This window comes from Sorghum bicolor, chromosome 10 (assembly GCF_000003195.3).
Source record: "Sorghum bicolor cultivar BTx623 chromosome 10, Sorghum_bicolor_NCBIv3, whole genome shotgun sequence".
Classification (NCBI taxonomy): domain Eukaryota; kingdom Viridiplantae; phylum Streptophyta; class Magnoliopsida; order Poales; family Poaceae; genus Sorghum; species Sorghum bicolor.
In genome coordinates, this window is record NC_012879.2 from 1,653,968 (window position 1) to 1,674,678 (window position 20,711).

Consider the following 20,711-nt stretch of genomic DNA (forward strand, 5'->3'; position numbering starts at 1 on the left):
TTTTCACCCAGCAGCACATGGCTGAATTTGTCGTGGCCGTATAAACTTTAGTTGGACTAGTAAATAGTCCAAATGATCCAAGCGCTTCTTTTGGCCAGCTTACTTCACCGTATAGCATGTTTGCTTGAGTTTATCTATCGAATCTATCAACTATTTAATAATGTTTTTTTTCTCTTACAAAAATCATCGAATAGTATTTTCAGACATGACTTATACTAGCCCAACATAGAGTCATCAAATGATTTTATTTTAAAATGATCCATGCCCCTTATATATCATTAAGGAAAAAAAGATTAGAGGAACTTAGAATACAGAAACAACACTGAACACCTGCGTTAGGAAAAACTTGTTCGATTGAGCTTATCTGTCGAATCTGTCAGTTATTTAATAATATTTTTTCTGTTATAAAAAATTAGCTAAGGCCTTGTTTAGTTCACCCTGAAAACCAAAAGGTTTTTAAGATTCCCCGTCACATCGAATCTTGTGCACATGCGTGAAACATTAAATATAAACGAAAACAAAAACTAATTACACAATTTAGCTGTAAATCACGAGACGAATCTTTTGATCCTAGTTAGTTCATAATTGGATAATATTTGTCACAAATAAACGAAACTGCTACGGTACCGAAAACTTTTCACTTTTCGAAAGTAAACAAGGCCTAAGAGTACTTGTAGCCTTGTAGGCATGGATCATCAGCTAACAGGCTGCAAGTGTGTGTGTGCGCATCTCCTTGTCGCCAATCATCACGTGTACTACTAGTGTGCTAGTGTGGTCATAGCTAGGCCCCCATAGCCCATAGTAGTAGCCCATAACCGATAGGCGATAGGGAGATTGTTGGCGTGCCCATGGGATACGGCGCCGACCGTGGCGCAGGCGGCCGAGGTGACGCCGCTTTCCCCCTCACATCCCACAGCTACTACTACTAGGATCGGAGGAGGAGCACAGACAAACACGCCCGCCCGGCGACGGCGAGCACATGTCACATGTCTCACGTCCATCGCTTGCTCACCATGGAGCCGCCCGGGCTGTTGCTCCGGGCCGGATCCCCAGCCATGGGTAGGGTAGGGTAGGGTAGTGCTTCACCTTCACGTCCCGTCATGGCCACCGGGAACGACGACGATCCGGCCCCCGCTGCACCTGCACTCTTCTTCTCCTTTCACCTCACCTCACCACTCAGCTCGCTCTGAATTCCTTGCACGCATCGAGACCTGAAATTGAAAGACAGCTTCACGTTCTGATCCACCTCATATCACCTCACCTGTGAGTGCCCTGCTCACTCCTCTAAATTATAAATCATTCCATAAATCTTGAAGAATCAAAGTATCTTAAGTTTAACGAAATTTATATAATAACATTTATAATATTAATCTAAGTATTGTTAGGTTCTTTATTAGTTATATTTTTATAGTAATATCTATTTGATGCCATAAACCTCTCTAATTTTTCTATAATATTGGTTAAACTTAAGATACTTTAACTCTTCGAGATTCTTAAGATGAAATAGAGGGAGTAGTAGTGTGTGTGCCACGCCCTACCCTGCCATACTACCTAGGACAATTACTACTCATCCTGCTGCGACTCCTGAAGTTTTGTTCCCGAAAAAATAAAAGTTTTTAGTGATTAGTGTTCACTCATAGACTAGTTGGATTTAAAAGATTCGTCTTATAAAATACATATAAACTATGCAATGAGTTCTTTTTTATTCTATATTGAATACTTTATATGCATATGTCCAAACATTTGATGTGATGGGGTGAAAAGTTTTTGGTTGGGAACTAAGGCCTTGTTTAGTTCCCAATTTTTTTTCAAGATTCTCCGTCATGTCGATTTTTTGAACACATGCATGAAGCATTAAATATAGATAAAAATAACTAATTGTATGGTTTGTCTGTAAATTTATAAGATTAATATTTCAAGCTTAATCAGTCTATAGTTAAATAATAATTACTAAATATAAACGAATAACCAAACTCAAAAAAAAACGTGGCGCGAGGCAGACAGGGCAAGACGTACTGAAACATCCTGTACTGGGAGTAGGAGTAGGCAGTTGGTAGGGAGAGTGGAGAATCTCGATCGCTAGAGATGGACAGTACACTGTACTCCATGAGAGCAGGTATAATAATGGGCTTATAGCCAAGCTAATGCTGATGTAGAAGAGAGAAGAGAGGAGAGAGATGATAGCTTGGCTCTTAGTTAAGCACCAAGCTGGACACGGATGCATAGGTAGTAGTGGGCCCAAAAAGCAAATGTTGTGAGAAGAAAGAAGAAAGAGAATGTGTTTTAGAGACAAGTAGGAGACAACTTATTGTATAACTTGGCTCTAATTATTTGGTTTATAACCAAGCATTTGGCTCTATTATTGACCTTGCTCTGAGCTCAACAGTACAGCTATGCTAGCTATACTATAGGGGATGCACATGCACCAGAGAGCGCGCGCGCGCTAAACAAACACAGCTGGTTACCGAATGCGTCGGTCATTTAGCAGAGCAAACAATATTTTCCAGTCAAATAACACGTTAGGAACGACAGTTTAATTAAGGCTCCGTGTCTTAATAATAGAGAGAGAGTGAGATGCACAGCTAGCAGTTCTGTCTTGTGTGTGTTGTATGTATAGGACAAACTGACACAGAATGTGTAGCTGTAAACCATATATATACAGGACCTTTTTGCTGAATTAGTGAAATGTTCCAGTTGCAAACGTAGGCATGTGTAGTTGCCACTTTTCATACAACAAAACAATACAGGTTTTGCCTCCCCCTCCCCCCCAACCCCATTCAACACATCCATTTGAAAAACAAACAAAGAATTATATATGATGATCACATTAGTCACATGCAACAATTTGTAGTAGGAGTACAAACAAAACAACAATTTCACATGCTGCCTCTCTAACAACTTCTACTACTAAAGAAAAAGGAGAGCACTCCAATCCAAATTCCAAACAGCCCCTAAGGCTGGGCACCACAGCAGAAACAGTATTCCACATTGTTGCCTGTTGGCCTCTTTAGACCTTGTTTAGTTCACCCCGAAAATAAAAAAACTTTTCAAGATTCTCCGTCACATCAAATCTTGTAGCACATGCATGAAGCATTAGATATAGGCGAAAATAAAAACTAATTGCACAGTTTACCTGTAAATCACGAGATGAATCTTTTGAGTCTAGTTAGTCCATAATTAGATAATATTTGTCAAATAAAAACGAAAATACTACCGTGCCGAAATCTAAATTTTTTTCGGAACTAAACAAGGCCTTATCCTGCTCACAGCAACAAACTTTTCCTCTCCTCTAGCTCCCCCCCAGTTCTGGGGCTGCCATCATCATGCTGGCTGGCCATGGCACTCCCTCACATCACATGGTCTGTGCCAGCAATAATATGCCCACTGGACCCAGTAATGGGCCATCACAGTACCACTGCGCCCTTGCCCTCCTTTTCGTTTGGGCTGGCAGGCACACTGACTTTTGCAGATCACCCCCTCAAAAGCTGGAATATTCATCTTTCACTGCATGCTTGGTGTAAGGCCTTGTTTAGTTCCTAAAAAGTGCCAAAAAATTCTAGATTCCCCGTCACATCAAATCTTACGACGCATGCATGTAGTATTAAATATAAACAAAAATAAAAACTAATTGCACAGTTTATCTGTAATTTACGAGATGAATCTTATGAGCCTAATTACTCCATGATTGGACAATATTTATCAAATACAAACGCAATGCTACAGTAGCGTTTGCCAAAAATTTTTGGCAACTAAACAAGGCCTAAGTGCAGGGGCTATCTCTCATTTGAAATTGTACCTGGGGCAGTCTGCACAATGTGCTCATGGTTGGATCAGATGTGGGGAGCTGGTGCATGCAATGCAGGTGTGGTCCATGTTGTGGCTCATTCTCTTTGTACACAACTAGCTACAACAACAGCAGGTCAGCAGCTTGCTTGCTTGCTTATTTCTGTCTTAGTTATTATGGATAATATAAGGATATAATAATAAATAATAGGGAGGCTGCCATGCCAAGTTGAAGTGGGCACAAATAAATCATAACAAGAAAGAAAGTCAAGAACCAAGGATGGGCCCTTGGGTGTGTAGATGCATCACATATACCGGTATGTAGTGTTGTGCCACATCCTCTCATATCTTGGTCAATGCCATCAATATTTTTGGAGTTCCATGCCTATGCATGGGCACATACATACATGTATGTCCCATAGCCGGATAGCCACCACATTGTACACACACACACTGCACTTTTTGGACGCCATATGTTCCTTCCATCATGCCTTGTTCATTAGGACAGAGAGAGAGAGAGAGAGAGTGAGGGAGAGGTAGATACCCGATCACGGATTCTATGATGGGTTCCATCAATCCATCCCATATCCATATGCATATGGCCTGGCCCAAGCCATCTACAGATACACATACGGAGTAGTACTGCGGTACACCATTACGGTACGGTACTGTTCACCTGCTCACCACTCACAAGTTACAACTGCGTCTCTGCATTATCCACTGTACGCTGGACCGCAACAGCTCGATCGCCGGCCTGCCTGCCTGCCTGCCTGCTGGCCATTTATTCCAGTTTCAGTTTCAGTTAAAATTGAACCGAAAGAGAAATTAAATTGAAACCAAACCATGCATCACTGTTCGTCGCTTCCACCGGCCGGCCGTGGTTTTGTGTGCACAGAAGCACAGCCACAGGAAGGAGAAGGAGGTAAAAGCTGCGTCCCTGCATGTATGTTGTTGTTGCCGATCCAAACTGATGGGATGGGACACAAAATAAGTGGCTTCTGTGCATCTGCACATCACAGATTCACAGTTGCAGGGCAGCAGTATTCCTTCCTTGGTTGTGCGCACTGTACCTATTGTTGGCTTGGCTTCAGGGCCGGGGTTTAACCTGCATTGTTGCTTCAGACATTACAAAATCTTTAAAGACTGCACCTTAATCTGCATGCTGCTTAAAATAAATTAAAATAAAAAAACTAAACTTGTAATAATAGTTTTAATAACTGAGCTAATGACTTGTTCTGAACATTGCAGTGAAATGTAACCTGAAAGCGAAACCTTCCAAAGAATTGGCATCAGACCGGGAGAAGATGGGAACAGCTCATGCTCCTTGTTACTATACTGTTGCCGCGTTGGTCCCCTGCCACCCAGAAGCAAAACCTCTCTCTCTCTCTCTCTCTAATGCTGCCTTTACCGGTTCAGCCTCTGACTGTACAGTTGCTGAGATTACCGGAACAGAACTGATCTAAACCGAGCAAGCAAGAACAGGAGATGCATGCAGAGAAACTTTGCCAAGAGCTGGCTGGCTACTCGTATACTCCATACACACAACACACATGACACGATCTTTCGAAAAAAAAACACACATGACACTTGACACATGCATCCAGCATTGCTTGCTGCAGGGGATGGCAAGGCAAACGCAGAGACACTGCAATGTCATTGGCATGGAGATGGAGCCACAGCCATGGAGATGGAGCAATAGCAACCTTTTGACTAGTCCAAAACTAGGCACGCAGCCCTTGTCCCATGTGTCATGCATGCACTCCATGCCCGGCCGCAGCTAGTAGCTGACCTTGTGATCGATGCGTTGCGACTTGCAAGGCAGGCAGGCAACGAGTGCAGCGAGCTGGTGGCTGGCTGTGTGCTGCGGCCTGCGGCTGCTTTGGCCTTTGCCCCAGCTCGATCTAGCTCTGCCTGCTTGCCATGCATGCAGCCAGTTATTGCTCCGCGGATACTCCTACAAAGGTTCAACGCCTTTGCGCGGCACAGTGCAAACACCCGTCGCCGTTGTATGCTGCAAGCGGCTAGGCTTTCGGCCGCAGCAGGCCACAAGAAAAGACAGCGACGCCATTGGCTGGTTCATGTTCATTGAAGGCAATGCAAGCTTGGATGCATCTCTGCTGCCTTTGTTTTGGCTCTCTCCTTCCTCGTTAGTCGTTACGATATATATAACTATTACTATGTAGCTGTTATTTTGTAGCCACTTTGAGTTACGATAATTACTATATTAATTTATAAGATTATAGTAACTCCTTACTAAGTGGTTTACTGTAACATTATGGTAAATATCCTCATGTGTTATAGTAACCCAACTATCGTAAATATGTATACATATTATCGTAAATTAGTATATAAAATTATCGTGTATATATATATATAATAGTATTCTACACCTAGGATATATATATATATATATATATAGAGAGAGAGGGAGAGAGAGAGAGAGAGAGAGAGGGGGTAGAGTGAGTACTCGTAAGAGAGGGGTTTTGGAATGTTCATATTTGTTCGCATGTGGTGTGCATGAGTATCATTGAGTGTACTGTATGTGGTGTGCATGGGTGTCACTGTGTACTGTATGTGTAGCCTAGCCATGCCACCGCCAACATCTCTCTCTCTGCCTCGGCCTCCTGTGCTGTGTAGCTGCTACCTAGCTGCTTTGTTTATGCATGTTTTTCCTCCATTGATGGTTGATGCTACTCTGCTTGGCCTGCTGCCTCGAGTTGTCACACACACAAACACACACACAGATGAGAGGCCAGAGGGAGAGGCTGTAGGTGAGCCTTGTGATCGATGCAGCTTCTGTAGCTGTGGTGATGAAGGCTGCTGCAAAGCCTGAGGCTATACTTGCACTTTGTGTGAGGCTGAGCCAGAGCCTGAGCTGTGGAGCTGTGTGAGAGTTTATGGATCATGCATGCATAAAGTACACGCATCAGGGCTAATTTAGGGCATCTCGTCTAGCCTCTGCATGCTAATGAATTTCTCATCTGCCGTGTCGTGTTGCTCGATCAGATCATTGAGTGCATACCATATAGGAGTAGGAGCGCTACTCCGTATACTTTCTTGCTAGCTTTGTCTCGCCTCTAGCCTACAACTGCATGCAAGGAGCCTGCAGGCAGCATGCATTGGGCAGCTCAAAGGAAGACGAAGACAATTGAACCAGAGAGCAGTGTATCATCCATCAGCTTTGTCAGGGCACATGTTTAGCAAACGGGGAAAAAAAGAGACAAAGATTTCATTTGAGACGACGCATACATGTTGATATGTTTTGGCACATCTGTGCATCATGCTCAAAGCTGGCCTGTACCAATTGTTTGTACGTGCGAGTTGCAAACTACTGCAACTGCAAGCACTGCGCGCGAGATGTCACATAGCGCCCATGCAATTTTTATTTTTGAAAAGAATGGTACACGCACCCTCGGTTCAAATTAGAAGTCATTTTAATTTTCCTAGATATACAAGGCGATTTACAATTTGAAACAGAGAAATTTATGAATTTGCAAGCATACGATTTGACGTACTACCCTATTGGTTGAAGCTTACAGAGTTTGACATTTTCTCAAATCAAAATACGCACTAGATGTAGAGTCACAGCGTAACTAATTAAACTAATGTTTTAGTTGTCCGAACTCCGAAGTCAGCTCTTCCAAACATACCCCCTCGGTAAAAAGAGTCCATGTCTCGTTTTTCCAATGAATCTCAATATTAATTAAATAAATTTTCGTATTACCAAATAAGTATTGTTAGATTGATTATGTAATATATTTTTATAGTCAAACTTGAAATTGATTGAATCATTGATAAACAAGATGCACATTATTTTAGGACAAAGGGTGTAGACCAGCCAATACTTTTTAGTTAAGTATAGAAAATATATAATTTTACAAACTATTTTTGTGGATATTTGTTCTCTCTCCATTCCAAATTATAAGTTAATGTTTTGAATTTTTTGAATACATAAATTTTGCTATATATTTAGAAATACACTAGATATATAGTAAAAACAATGGATCTGGAAAAACTAAAACATCTTCTAATTTGAAACTAAGGGAGAATTTGTTTTCTTTTCCTTTTTCTTTTTCTTTATAAAGAGGGAAGTGTTTGATTGTTTGTGACGGGAGGGAAGTGCACACTTGCGTACCCATTCAAAATAATATATTTCCATACAAGACAATTGTCCAACGGTTATAAATAACTCTTTTTACCTGGCATCGTTTAGTTTTCAAATTTTTAAATTTTCGGTACTGTAGCATTTTTATTTTTATTTGATAATTATTGCTCAATTATGGACTAACTATGTATAATTAGTTTTTTATTTTTATCTATATTTAATGCTTTGCTACAAGATTTGATGTGACGATAATCTAGCTAGTAGGGGACCGTGGCACCGTGGCACGGCGTATGTGGGCCATGGGCCCAGAGATCATTACAATGTGTTGAACGTAGGTATGGAATGGGGGAACTAAGGCCTTGTTTAGTTTACTGACGAAATTTTTTCGGGACACTGTAGCACTTTCGTTTGTTTGTGGTAATTATTGTCCAATCATGAACTAACTAAATTTAAAAGATTCGTCTCGTAAATTTCGACCAAACTGTGTAATTAGTTTTAAATTTTGTTTATATTTAATACTCTATGCATACGTCTAAAGATTCGATGTGACGGGGAATCTTAAAAAGTTTTTGGATTTTGGGTGGAAATAAACAAGGCCTAATATATACAACAAAAATGGTATAAGGACCACCTTTACCAAAAAAATCATAGATATATACGCCACTGATCTTGGATCCTACAACACATGCTTGCCTTGAATCGATCAATGGATTAAAGGATGGATTCATTCCATTCCTGCAACTGTGCAATGTACAGCTACCATACATAACAGTATATTATATACTCCTACAGAGCTAGACTCTGATCATTTATATCTGCATGCAAGCATAAAGCAAGCGTACGTAGCACGAGTTTAATTCTCTGCTTGCATGCGTAGTGTAACAACTGTGCATTTGTGTGTGTGCCACACACGTCAATACACGACGCATCGATCATGTACCAAGTGTGATGGAGCCAGAACTAACGCCACATGCATGCAGCATGCATGCTGATCGATCGCAGCTGATCAGCAGGGAGCAGCCAGCAGCAGGATCGGAGTTACTTCGATCGCAGCTGCCTGCCTAGTACGTACTACATGCAATGCAGGCATGCCGCAGTTCCAGACGACGACGCAGCGGCCTGAATAATCCTGCTGCCTGCTGCAGTGCAATATAGCCCCGCTGCAGCTGGTGGGGGACTACGGATCGGACGGGGTATACAAGCAGAAGCAGTTGCAGTGCATGGAGGGGAAGGAGGAAGGTGGGAAGCAACATGGGCGGCGGAATGCTGCGTGCAGGAAGAAGTAGATGCTGCTCACGGAGCCGGCAGAGGCCTGCCTATATATGCTTGTGCTGTGCTTTGCGTTAATGGCCCTTTTGGTACACTTGTCTTATATGTGTACTACGTACGCAGGCCGCCGGCCGGCCGGCATGAAAGGACGACTCGGATTTTGGAGGGAAAACGAAATGGTTCATCAATTGTTTTTTTTCAAAATAATAGTGGTAAAAAAATTGACATAGATATCTTATATCAGCCGAATCTGTCAACCATTGATCAGTGTTTTTTCTCTCAAAATTAAATAAATCAGTTATTTAACATTTTTCTCTCACGACAAATCAACGAACAGACACAGTCCTATAGGGGTCGTGGGCTCAAGATGATGTGAGCCTAGATCCACCAGCCACCGGGGTGCTCATCCACCACACCTTCAAGGCGATAGCCTTCTTTGTGTCATGGTGGGGCTATGTTGCAAGGTGAAGGAGGAGACTGGCTCAATGGTAAATGAGGATGGGTGGTTGGTGTACTAGGCCAAGCGAAGAGAAGAATGTAACAATGACATGTGGTACAACATCCACTTCTCGTCCACACAAACCACCACTCGTCAAAACTCAAAACAACTAGATGGCTAAATACAAACGGTTTCAATAGTTGGGGTAGCCAAAGATTTCTGAATTTCGAGATTTATGGCCAAAACCAAACTCAGACTATAGTTGAAATGGTAAAAAATACACTTAGCTTGTCCCTTTTTTCTACCATGTTATTCACATACCTAGCTAACGAATAAAAACCCCTCCACCTTGACTTTAACGACCTTCTTAATTAAGACCCATAACAACCTTCACTGTTGATGATAACACTAACAAAATATAGGTGAAAGGACTTATGTTATATTGGAGGCGTGTTTTGGTTAAAAAAATATATTGGAGGCGTGTTGAAGATGTTGAAGAGGTAACCTCGCCTTCCTTCAGAACGAGGCCAAAGAGGGATGAATACTGGCTGCAATGTTCCATCAAGATTGCCCCCTTTTGTTAATACTATCATCTAATATTTTATTATTTTGCTCTCTATTTTATAAAAAAAAACTAGCCAAGAGATTCATGCAAATTGCCCAGGTAGTTTTTTTCTCTTTTCTTTTCATTACATAATATTTTATATTTCTTAAATATTTTTTATAAATAAATTAAATTTGTTTGATTGTATTAATCATCTCTTTATTCATCTAATTACATCCAGCGGCACCATCAACTATATATCTATCACCAAACAATTTTTTTGGCTTCAAAACATTGATGAATGTGATCGCTTTTTTTCTAACAGTGACGATGGGAACGTTTGGTTGATTTGTGCAGCTAGCTCGACTCGCCTCGCTCGACTTTGCAAGTTGTGGAGAGCAATTTTGGCTTGCTTATGTTGGTGGCGGAATTCTATAAAGCACAAGAAACGAGGATGGAAGCAAACTAACCAAACGTTGTGTCTTGATGCTCAGCCGAGCAAAGCAAGACAGAGTGAGACATCCAAATGTACCTGATCATATACATAATTGATTTCTAGCTTCGCACCTCTTTTCCTTGAAGAACCTGGCTAGTTTAAGGGATCAATCAACCGCTCCAACACCTAATGTGCTCTCTAAGTCGATTTTGGTGGTTGGCCTTCAATCTTATGTGGCGCAGAGTCATCATTTACGACTTACGTGTCACTTTGGTGAGAATCATTTCAATCCCATGGTTGTGTACTTCTAGTGCTTCTACTATAGTTAGTGCCGTTGGCATTGTTCAATGAGGTTGTCATTTTTTCCTCTATAATGTAAGTAAGACTCCCTTTCTTGTACTAGGTACTACTTTATTCAATAACCACTAGCACTGCACTATTATGCGCCACGTTGTTCATAAAAAAAACCTCACTCATGTTAGGAAACACGATGGAGAAGTGCAAGGACAAGGTTTGCTATGTGCTACAAATAAACTAAGAGATATATATGTAATAAAAAGTATAATGCAGTAAGAGAATGAGTGGACAAATATGCTTTGGCAACTGACTAGGGTTCATTTGGCAGCTCGGAGCTATTCTAATGGTGGCCAAATAGGTGGCATGCCACTAGCACCTCATTGGAACTTCATATTAGCTTAGGTAACATACTAATAGATACTACTATACGACGATTAGACACTATGCCTTTTTCGTTTGCTCTGCCTCATCCATTGTTTTGTGCCCTGTGCCACCGCGGCCCATGAGTATGTGGGACCGAGGCAAAATGATGGATGGATAGGAGACTAGATAAGGGAGCTAGGGTTTTGGAAGGGATGTCTATATACTTCACTCTTCATGCATCCAATGGTCCTAATCTACCTTGAGGCCATATAATAGTAGGAACAAATCGAGGCGAGGTAGTGCCTCGCCTATAGTTGTGTCGTGCCTACAAGCACTATGGCTCGAGATGATGCTGGCACTGACACTATAACCATTGGCATCGGGGCGGTTTTGTGTTAGTGTTGTGCTTCTTAGGGTTGTGCTTAGTGCCATTGAATAGGCCTAGCTCACTTGGTCATCTATATAGAAAGCCACACACGCTAGAATTCCTACCAAATGGATAAAGATCAGAATGATTAACTATGAATCACTAATTCGCCATACTTGTTTTGCCTAGGGTGGGGGATGTGGAATGGTTGGGAGTAGTTCTTATCAATTTTATTTCTTGACTCCTCTCTCTATTCTAGCAACTGTATTTGTCCCGCTAATCTTTATTCAGCGAAAAAGTTAAAATAGGTTCTATTTAAGTTGTGTAACAAAAGTTTAGTATTTTGTTATTGATATTTTCATTTGTATGGCTTTTTAAGAAAAATATATTTTTTCTTGTTAATCAGAATTTAGTCTACTTGCTAGTCGCCACACATAATCATAAAGTGATTCTGATTCATAAAAAAACATTTTCTAGAAGAATATGATCCTACAAGAATATGTATCCTTACCAAAAAACATCCTAAATGTATTTTTGTCATGCTAGAACGAAGTAGCAAAATACATGTTTCACTAAGTACCCCGTGACATGTACCCACCTATATATATCTTCTGTCTTCTCTTCAGCAAACCTCAAGCCACACATGGATCTCCACGAGCACACCAATCCATTAATTCTTTCCTCATCAAGAAAAACAAAAAAAGAATCATTATTTGTGCAAACCCTAATAATAACTAACACTCATGGAGTACTAATCCCATGGAGCCACACGAGCACATGCATGCATATGGTGTGGTCGTCTAAGCCTAAGACCGGCCAGAGGCTCCTCCAACCATGATTAATTAACCAATAATTGCTGCCATGACCATCTGCTTGCACCTCCCCCTTCTTCAATCATATAAATCCTTAAGCATCTCCCTTGACGAGCCATCCGTACGTCGGTCATGGCCCATGCCCATCCAGGGCGACAGCTCGCACGGCTGCACTGCACGTCTGCACCGCCGGTCTTCTTCGTGGTCTGGCCCGGCCGGCCGGTGTGGGTGGTCACCACAACGACGACGAGGAGGAGGAGGACACGCCGGCGCCGGCGCCGGCACGACGCGACGCCACTCTCTCACAGTCACAGCCCCGGCGTGACCCCCTCCCCTGTGGCCACCCCGGTACAGTACCACCATGTACCGGCCCCTGGACCACACCGGCGGCCACACGGGAGGCCACAGGGTTTTCCCGCGCGGGGACGATCCCCAGCTGAATGGCGGGCGGGGTCCTTTTTACGCGCGCTCTTTTAGCCCCACTGACAGGTGGCATCCGGCGGATGGTGGGGGCCTACGTGTCATTGAGGTTCCAGGCGGACGACCGCAATGAGCCAAACGGCGTGGAGGGGGTTTTGGTTTTTTGAAAAAATGAAAACAGAGAAGACCACGGCCCACGGGCCCCTACAGGCTACACGTATGCCAGGGGGGCCCAGTCTCTGACGCGGTGGGCCCCGGACCGTCAGCCTTAACGCCCTCTCCCTCCGTCTTCTTTCTCTCTCCTACCACCCACCACCACCACCCTATGCTATGCCCTGCTCTGATCTCCGCCTCCCTCCTCTCGGCTCTCGCTCTCTCTCCTCGCTGCGCGCAGAGCAGCGGCTGCCCCCCGAAAGCAACCACAGTCACGTCGCTATCGCCAGCGCCACCACAAAAACGCATCGCACGCAGAACATCTCGCACTCCTACTCCCTCCCTGCCCCCTCACTCCCTCCTTCGTGGTGCCCGTCACATGGACATGGACATGGGCATGGAGCAGCAGCAGAAGCACTTGCGCCGGTGCTAGCTGAGCAGGCAGTGGCAAGGACTTGTTGGCCCGCCCGGGTTGGCTGTTGCCGGAAAGGCGGTGGCTTTGGGCAAGAAAGCGACGGTTGCGAAAGGTTCTTGCGGATTCGCGGGCGGGAATGGCAGCGAGGGCGGCGGCGGCGGTGGTGCTGCTTATTGCGGCTGTGGTGTCGGTGTCGGCGGGAGGAGGTGAAGGGGACGGAGACGGGCAGACGCTGATGGCGGTCAAGGCGGGGTTCGGGAACGCGGCCAACGCGCTGGCGGACTGGGACGGCGGCCGCGACCACTGCGCCTGGCGCGGCGTCGCCTGCGACGCCGCCTCTTTCGCCGTCGTCGGCCTGTGCGTGCGCTCTCCTCGACCTCTCCTCCTCCCGTGCTCTTGGAATCTTCCCGCCCCGCTTCCTGCATTTGTTGCTCCGCTTGGCTTCTTGCCGTGTTTTTCTTGCGTTCTTGATCAGGCGGAAACACTGTTTTTTTGGGGGAACAAGGAGAAGATGGCACCTTGCAGAATTTGTTCTTTCTTTTTTGCCATCGGAGCTTGTTTCGGCCATTGAAGTTTTCTTCTCAAGACACTCCTTTGCCGTGGTGCTCCATATCCGTATGGTGCTCTGTTTTTGTTGCTCATTTTGTTGGGGAAGAAGTAAAGAGTCCTTTTTTTTATTGGTTTGCTGAAAAATAGAAGAATCTTCTGATGAGATTGTTTTCTGTGCGGGAAAAAACAGGAACCTGTCAAATCTAAACCTCGGAGGGGAGATCTCGCCGGCTATAGGGCAGCTCAAGAGCCTACAGTTCGTGTAAGTGGATGACTTGGAGAAACGTACAATTTCCTGCATCGGCCTGAGATTTTGTGCATTTGACTATACCTGCAACACCGTTTTATTAATCCTACTACACCGCATCTGATTTGACCCCTCGTGCCATGATGTGACACAGTTCTTTAGTACTATTTAATTATTTACTTTTAAGCCGACACATCCTAGATGTGGCTTGCTGATTAGTTTATTTGTGTGCTAATGATTTGCTCGTGCAGGGATCTCAAGCTGAACAAGCTCACAGGCCAAATCCCAGATGAGATTGGGGATTGTGTCTCCTTAAAATATTTGTATGTCCCTAAATCAAGCAAGTCTTCTTTTATTGTGTTACTATCTTTTCGTTGTCGATTAGCCATTTTTAAATTGGTTTCTGTTTTTTTCTTGTCTCTGCAGGGATTTGTCTGGAAACTTGCTGTATGGAGACATCCCCTTCTCCATCTCCAAGCTCAAACAGCTTGAGGACCTGTAAGCTCTAGTTCTCTCTATTCCTGTTTCCTGACTGACTTTTACCAAGAGCTATGACTTTTAGGATATGGTCACTTTGGCACCCACCTATACTTGGGTATCTTAGTGGTTACAGTAAAAATGGGAGGCTGTTGCATATGCTGCAGTCATGATTATAACGTGTGATGCAGACATTTGTTACGGTGCAAGAAATTTGCTTGTTTGTGGTTTGTGTCTTGCTAGTTGGTACCTACTCTTTTCTAGTGCTCTAGGATTGCTGCTTTTGTGACATTTTTCTCTCCTTTCTTGACAGGATTTTGAAGAACAACCAACTCACGGGACCCATCCCTTCCACACTGTCCCAGATTCCAAATCTCAAGACCTTGTGAGTTTCCTGGGACCTTTCTCTATCCGTGACCCTTTTACTTCTTTTGCGATTTAAGTTCTGTTTGTTTCACCTACTCTTTTGTGCTTTATTGTGCATGCCAAAGGAATTTCCTTTTGTGTTCTTTGCCACTTATTATGCTGTCTTGGTAATGAAATGTCCGTTTGTCCCTTTGTAATAGGGATCTGGCGCAGAACAAGCTCACCGGAGACATTCCCAGGCTCATCTACTGGAATGAAGTACTGCAATACCTGTAAGAGCTCTACATCATTTTGTTTTGCCCACTTGAGAACAAGTTTTCAGGTGATAACATTTCTGTTATCTTGATCCTCAGAGGCTTGAGGGGCAATTCACTGACTGGAACTCTGTCACCTGATATGTGCCAACTGACTGGCCTGTGGTATTTGTAAGTTTACAGCTCTGGTCCGTTGTATGTCCTGATGCATAAGCTGCAGCTTGATCTTACTGACATTGGTTTCCTTCCATATATGCAGTGATGTAAGGGGGAACAATCTCACAGGAACAATTCCAGAGGGCATAGGGAACTGCACTAGCTTTGAGATTCTGTACGTTGGTTCTGGAGATTCTTTTGGTGTTTCAGTTCTCCTGTTTATGTTGCTATGATGCTCATCTTACTTTATATTTGGCATGCAGGGATATTTCATACAACCAAATCTCTGGAGAAATACCTTACAACATAGGTTACCTTCAAGTAGCCACACTGTAAGTCTTCCTGTTGTCTTCATACCTTCTATACTTCAGCAGACTTATGTCCTCATGCATACAGTACCATGCAGTCCTTCGGTTTAATCTTTGTGTTGTTGTTTTACAGGTCACTTCAAGGAAATAGACTGATTGGCAAAATTCCAGAAGTGATTGGCCTCATGCAGGCTCTTGCTGTCCTGTGAGTACAAAAAAAATGACACTTGAATCCATGCTTTTGGGTTTCTTCATCTTTACTAGCCCATAATGAGTTCTTTATCTGAAATTGTTTCTCAGTGATCTTAGCGAGAATGAACTTGTGGGACCAATTCCTCCGATACTTGGCAACCTGTCCTACACAGGCAAACTGTTAGTATCATCAACAATATTCTTCTTTCCCAAAGCTGTCTTCATTTCTTTTTATTCATGGTTTGATCACCATTCGTTTCAGCTATTTACATGGCAACAAACTCACGGGACATATACCACCAGAACTGGGGAACATGAGTAAACTTAGCTACCTGTAAGTTACTGTTAACTAAATAATTTTGTGCTCCTGTTGTGCATAATTTTAATGAACGTCAATATTTGTTCCATCCAGGCAGCTGAATGACAATGAACTAGTGGGCACAATCCCAGCTGAGCTTGGCAAACTCACAGAGTTATTTGAATTGTAAGAACATATCCTGTATGGAAGTATGCAAATTAGTGTTTATTTTGGTCTCTGCAATTTCTGATAAGTTCTACATTCTCTAGGAATCTTGCCAACAACAATCTTGAGGGTCATATTCCTGCAAACATCAGCTCTTGCAGTGCACTGAACAAATTGTAAGTTTGTAAGCATGCATTTGTCACAGTATTCAACAGAACAGGTATATGTTTCTCATGCTTATCATTTGTGTTTTGTTCTCAGCAATGTGTATGGCAATAGACTGAATGGCTCTATCCCTGCTGGTTTCCAGGAGTTGGAGAGTTTGACATACCTGTGAGTATTAACAGCAGTTTGCTTACAATTGTTGCACTTCACAATGCATTATTATTTCAGTTTACCAGACCCTGGCATGCAACTGAATGTCTTAAAAAATTTCAGGAACCTTTCTTCAAACAATTTCAAAGGCCAGATTCCCTCTGAGCTTGGTCACATAGTCAACTTGGACACACTGTAAGGAGATCCATTTTATCTGTTACCTAGTGCTATGAATTCTGAGTTACATGTAACGTTGCAGGCTTGCAGCCACTTCATTTTTGATAACTACATTCTTCCTTCATTGTGGCACAGAGATCTTTCCTACAATGAATTCTCTGGACCAGTTCCTCCTACTATTGGTGATCTCGAGCATCTTCTTGAATTGTATGTCGAGATCAACCTTTTAGAATTCTTATTATCTATGTGGATAGTTGCCTAATGTCCACAACTGTTCATGCAGGAATTTGAGTAAAAACCATCTTACTGGATCTGTGCCTGCTGAATTTGGAAACTTGAGAAGTGTCCAAGTAATGTAAGTGAACATCCTTTGTGATGTGTTCTAGTAATCGTGCAACTATATGATTCATCTGAACTATTCTTTAAATGTACAGTGACATATCCAGCAACAACTTGACTGGTTATCTCCCTGAAGAACTTGGACAGCTGCAAAACCTTGATAGCTTGTGAGTTCTCCTTCATGGTACTATTATGTTGAATTTCTACTGCATTGTGCGTTAGAATTCTACTGAACTGTGATTTTATTGCACAGGATTCTTAACAACAACAATTTGGTTGGGGAGATCCCTGCTCAGCTGGCTAACTGCTTCAGCTTAATTACCTTGTATGTTGTTGGTGCTAACTTTGTCCTAACAACATGGTTAATTAATTCCCCAGCATTAAAGCATGTGTTGTTTTCATTTCAGAAATTTGTCATACAACAACTTTACTGGACACGTCCCATCAGCAAAAAACTTCTCAAAATTCCCGATGGAAAGGTATAAACAAATGGCTCTACCTGTGGTCTTTGATATTCCTTTCTTACTGAATCATAGTTTCTCAAAGGAACCCATATTTAAATGCAGCTTCGTCGGTAATCCAATGCTCCATGTATACTGCCAAGACTCCAGCTGTGGACATTCTCATGGAACAAAAGGTACCAGACAAGTCCTGTGCAGCCACTGGTCTATTTATGTCTAAGTTCTAACTCAAGCTTTTACATACTTTTGCTCCAGTTAATATTTCTCGGACGGCGGTTGCTTGCATTATCTTAGGCTTCATCATATTACTCTGCATTATGCTGCTGGCAATATACAAAACCAATCAGCCACAGCCACCTGAGAAAGGATCTGACAAGCCAGTGCAAGGTTTGTTCATGTGCTAGTCACCCCTTGAATAGCAATATACTATTACAGAGCCATGTCCAAATATGTTAACACTCATATATTACTTCTCTTGATCATATTTCAGGACCACCAAAGCTAGTAGTTCTTCAAATGGACATGGCTACCCATACCTATGAAGACATTATGAGGTTGACTGAGAATTTGAGCGAGAAATACATCATTGGTTATGGGGCATCAAGTACTGTGTACAAATGTGATCTCAAGGGCGGCAAAGCCATCGCTGTCAAACGGCTTTACAGTCAGTATAACCACAGCCTCCGTGAGTTTGAGACAGAACTGGAGACGATCGGTAGCATCCGACACAGGAATCTCGTCAGCCTTCATGGCTTCTCACTCTCCCCTCATGGAAACCTGCTTTTCTACGATTACATGGAAAATGGTTCCCTGTGGGATCTTCTTCATGGTTAGGATTGCTGTGCTTTTATTCGTGTTGCTTCCTTCCATGCACTCTTTTGCAAATGCCTCATTCAACACATCTCTGACTCTGATAACCCATGGTTATTTTTAGGTCCATCAAAGAAGGTGAAGCTTGATTGGGACACAAGGCTTAAGATTGCGGTAGGTGCTGCGCAAGGACTGGCCTATCTTCACCATGACTGCAACCCTCGCATAATCCACAGGGATGTCAAGTCCTCAAACATCCTGCTCGACGAGAACTTCGAAGCGCACCTCTCTGATTTCGGCATCGCCAAATGTGTCCCGGCTGCCAAGTCCCATGCCTCCACCTACGTGCTTGGAACCATTGGCTACATTGATCCAGAGTATGCCCGCACGTCGAGGCTCAATGAGAAATCGGATGTCTACAGCTTTGGCATCGTCCTTCTGGAGCTGCTCACCGGGAAGAAGGCTGTAGACAATGAATCCAACTTGCACCAATTGGTAAGTCGTCCCCATACTGAACTCCTTTACCAGATCCTCCTTTGAATCGTTCTTATAGAAATCACATGCTAGTGAATGCTGAACAATGAAAAAGAATGTGATGCAGTGTAGATCCATCTTACTCTACTAGTGATTATAACATTAAGTACTGTGATTTGTTGGAACGGTTTGCCTTGCATGAGTGAAACTGTATGTTTGTTGCATTGCATGTGTAGATACTCTCAAAAGCTGACGACAACACGGTGATGGAGGCTGTGGACTCGGAGGTGTCAGTGACGTGCACGGACATGAACCTGGTCCGGAAGGCCTTCCAGCTCGCCCTGCTGTGCACCAAGCGGCACCCCGTGGACCGGCCGACCATGCACGAGGTCGCGAGGGTGCTGCTCTCCCTCCTGCCAGCGCCACCCGCCGCGAAGCCTCCCGCGTCCAAGGCGGTGGCAGCCGGCGACTACACGCGCTTCCTCGCGGCGGCGGCCGACATGAACCACGGCCTGCCCGACGACATCGGCGACAACAGCTCCTCCGACGAGCAGTGGTTCGTGCGGTTCGGCGAGGTCATATCCAAGCACACACTGTCATGATCCTCCCTAACTCCCCAGAAAATTTTTCTCCCAAGTAGAGATGGAAGCAAGAAGGTAGTAAAAGCATAGTAGCACAGTGCAGGAAATAGGCGGTAGGATTATGAGATCGCTGTAGATGGAGACGATCGATGCATGCCACCATTGTTCTTGTGGACGTTGGTTTAGAAGTTGTCCAAAATGGAAGGAGGAGAGGTAATTCTGGTGCTGCTAGGACGGATCTGCAGTGGTTGGTTCGTTGGTTGTCCTTGGTGTAATCACACGGCACGAGGTGTCCCGTGAACGCCATGAATCTCGTCTGAGCCATTATGCCCGGACGTGAGTTTCTTGGATCCTGGAAAGAACCGCATTGAATCGAACCATGCAACCTGCATTGGACAGGGTACGTTGTAAATGAAATGCATCACCGTTTTTTTGGCTGCTATTTATGAGCTGCCCTGTGGTTCCCTTCCCCTGCTGTGTACGTTTCCGTTGTACTACTTATCAGTGTATGGGTATGGCTGCAACTGAATTCAGTATGCCTGCTTGGCTGGTTCACCGTCATCCTTGACATGAGTACTGTACCTGCTAGCACTTACAGTACGGGTGAACTAGCAAGGGTGAAAACTTTTGCACTGAAAGGGCTGTGTGTTTCTACTTTCAAGTTTCAACTGCTGCTGGAATCCTTGCTGTGTCTCGTCTGCTAGTCAATGGCAGTTCTGCAACTGCAAGCAACTGTCCCCTCGGCTCCCTTCTCCGATTAGACCCAACCATGCGATGCGACCTGCCGGCATCCGGCAGACGAGACGACGCTGCTCGCTTTGAGGTGGAGCACCATGGAAGGCTGTTAGAAGCAGGGCGCAGGTGCAGTGCAGACTGCAGATCCATGTAGCTGAGAACGCACGCGCCGTGCGTGACGCGTCGACGCGCACAGAGCGCCACTGCCTGCCCACTGGCACGCCATGTCGGAGTATGGTGACTGCGCTGTGCGCCACCCATGCAATGCAGCTCACGACGAGGCGGCGGCCCCCGAACAGTGTCACCACCTCGTGCCGGAATGGAGCGCGACAGGAGCATCGTGCAGACAGGAACGAAAACTCGCTCGCCCGTGAGGAGGCGGCAGCCCGGACCGGAAGCACAGT

The 20,711-nt window shown here is 44.0% G+C and overlaps 1 protein-coding gene across 1 annotated transcript; it reads left to right on the forward strand.

Annotated features, from left to right (window-relative positions):
- LOC8069057 (LRR receptor-like serine/threonine-protein kinase ERL1) lies at window positions 13,167–20,041 on the forward strand. The gene is made up of 26 exons (XM_002436362.2): window positions 13,167–13,760; window positions 14,143–14,214; window positions 14,451–14,522; window positions 14,626–14,697; window positions 14,990–15,061; window positions 15,243–15,314; window positions 15,396–15,467; window positions 15,556–15,627; window positions 15,716–15,784; window positions 15,894–15,965; window positions 16,061–16,132; window positions 16,215–16,286; window positions 16,365–16,436; window positions 16,520–16,591; window positions 16,677–16,748; window positions 16,854–16,925; window positions 17,043–17,114; window positions 17,191–17,262; window positions 17,342–17,413; window positions 17,500–17,571; window positions 17,654–17,725; window positions 17,813–17,883; window positions 17,963–18,094; window positions 18,198–18,536; window positions 18,642–19,012; window positions 19,228–20,041. The coding sequence occupies exons 1-26, from the start codon at window positions 13,540–13,542 to the stop codon at window positions 19,591–19,593; spliced, it is 2,937 nt and encodes a 978-aa protein (XP_002436407.1). The 5' UTR covers window positions 13,167–13,539; the 3' UTR covers window positions 19,594–20,041.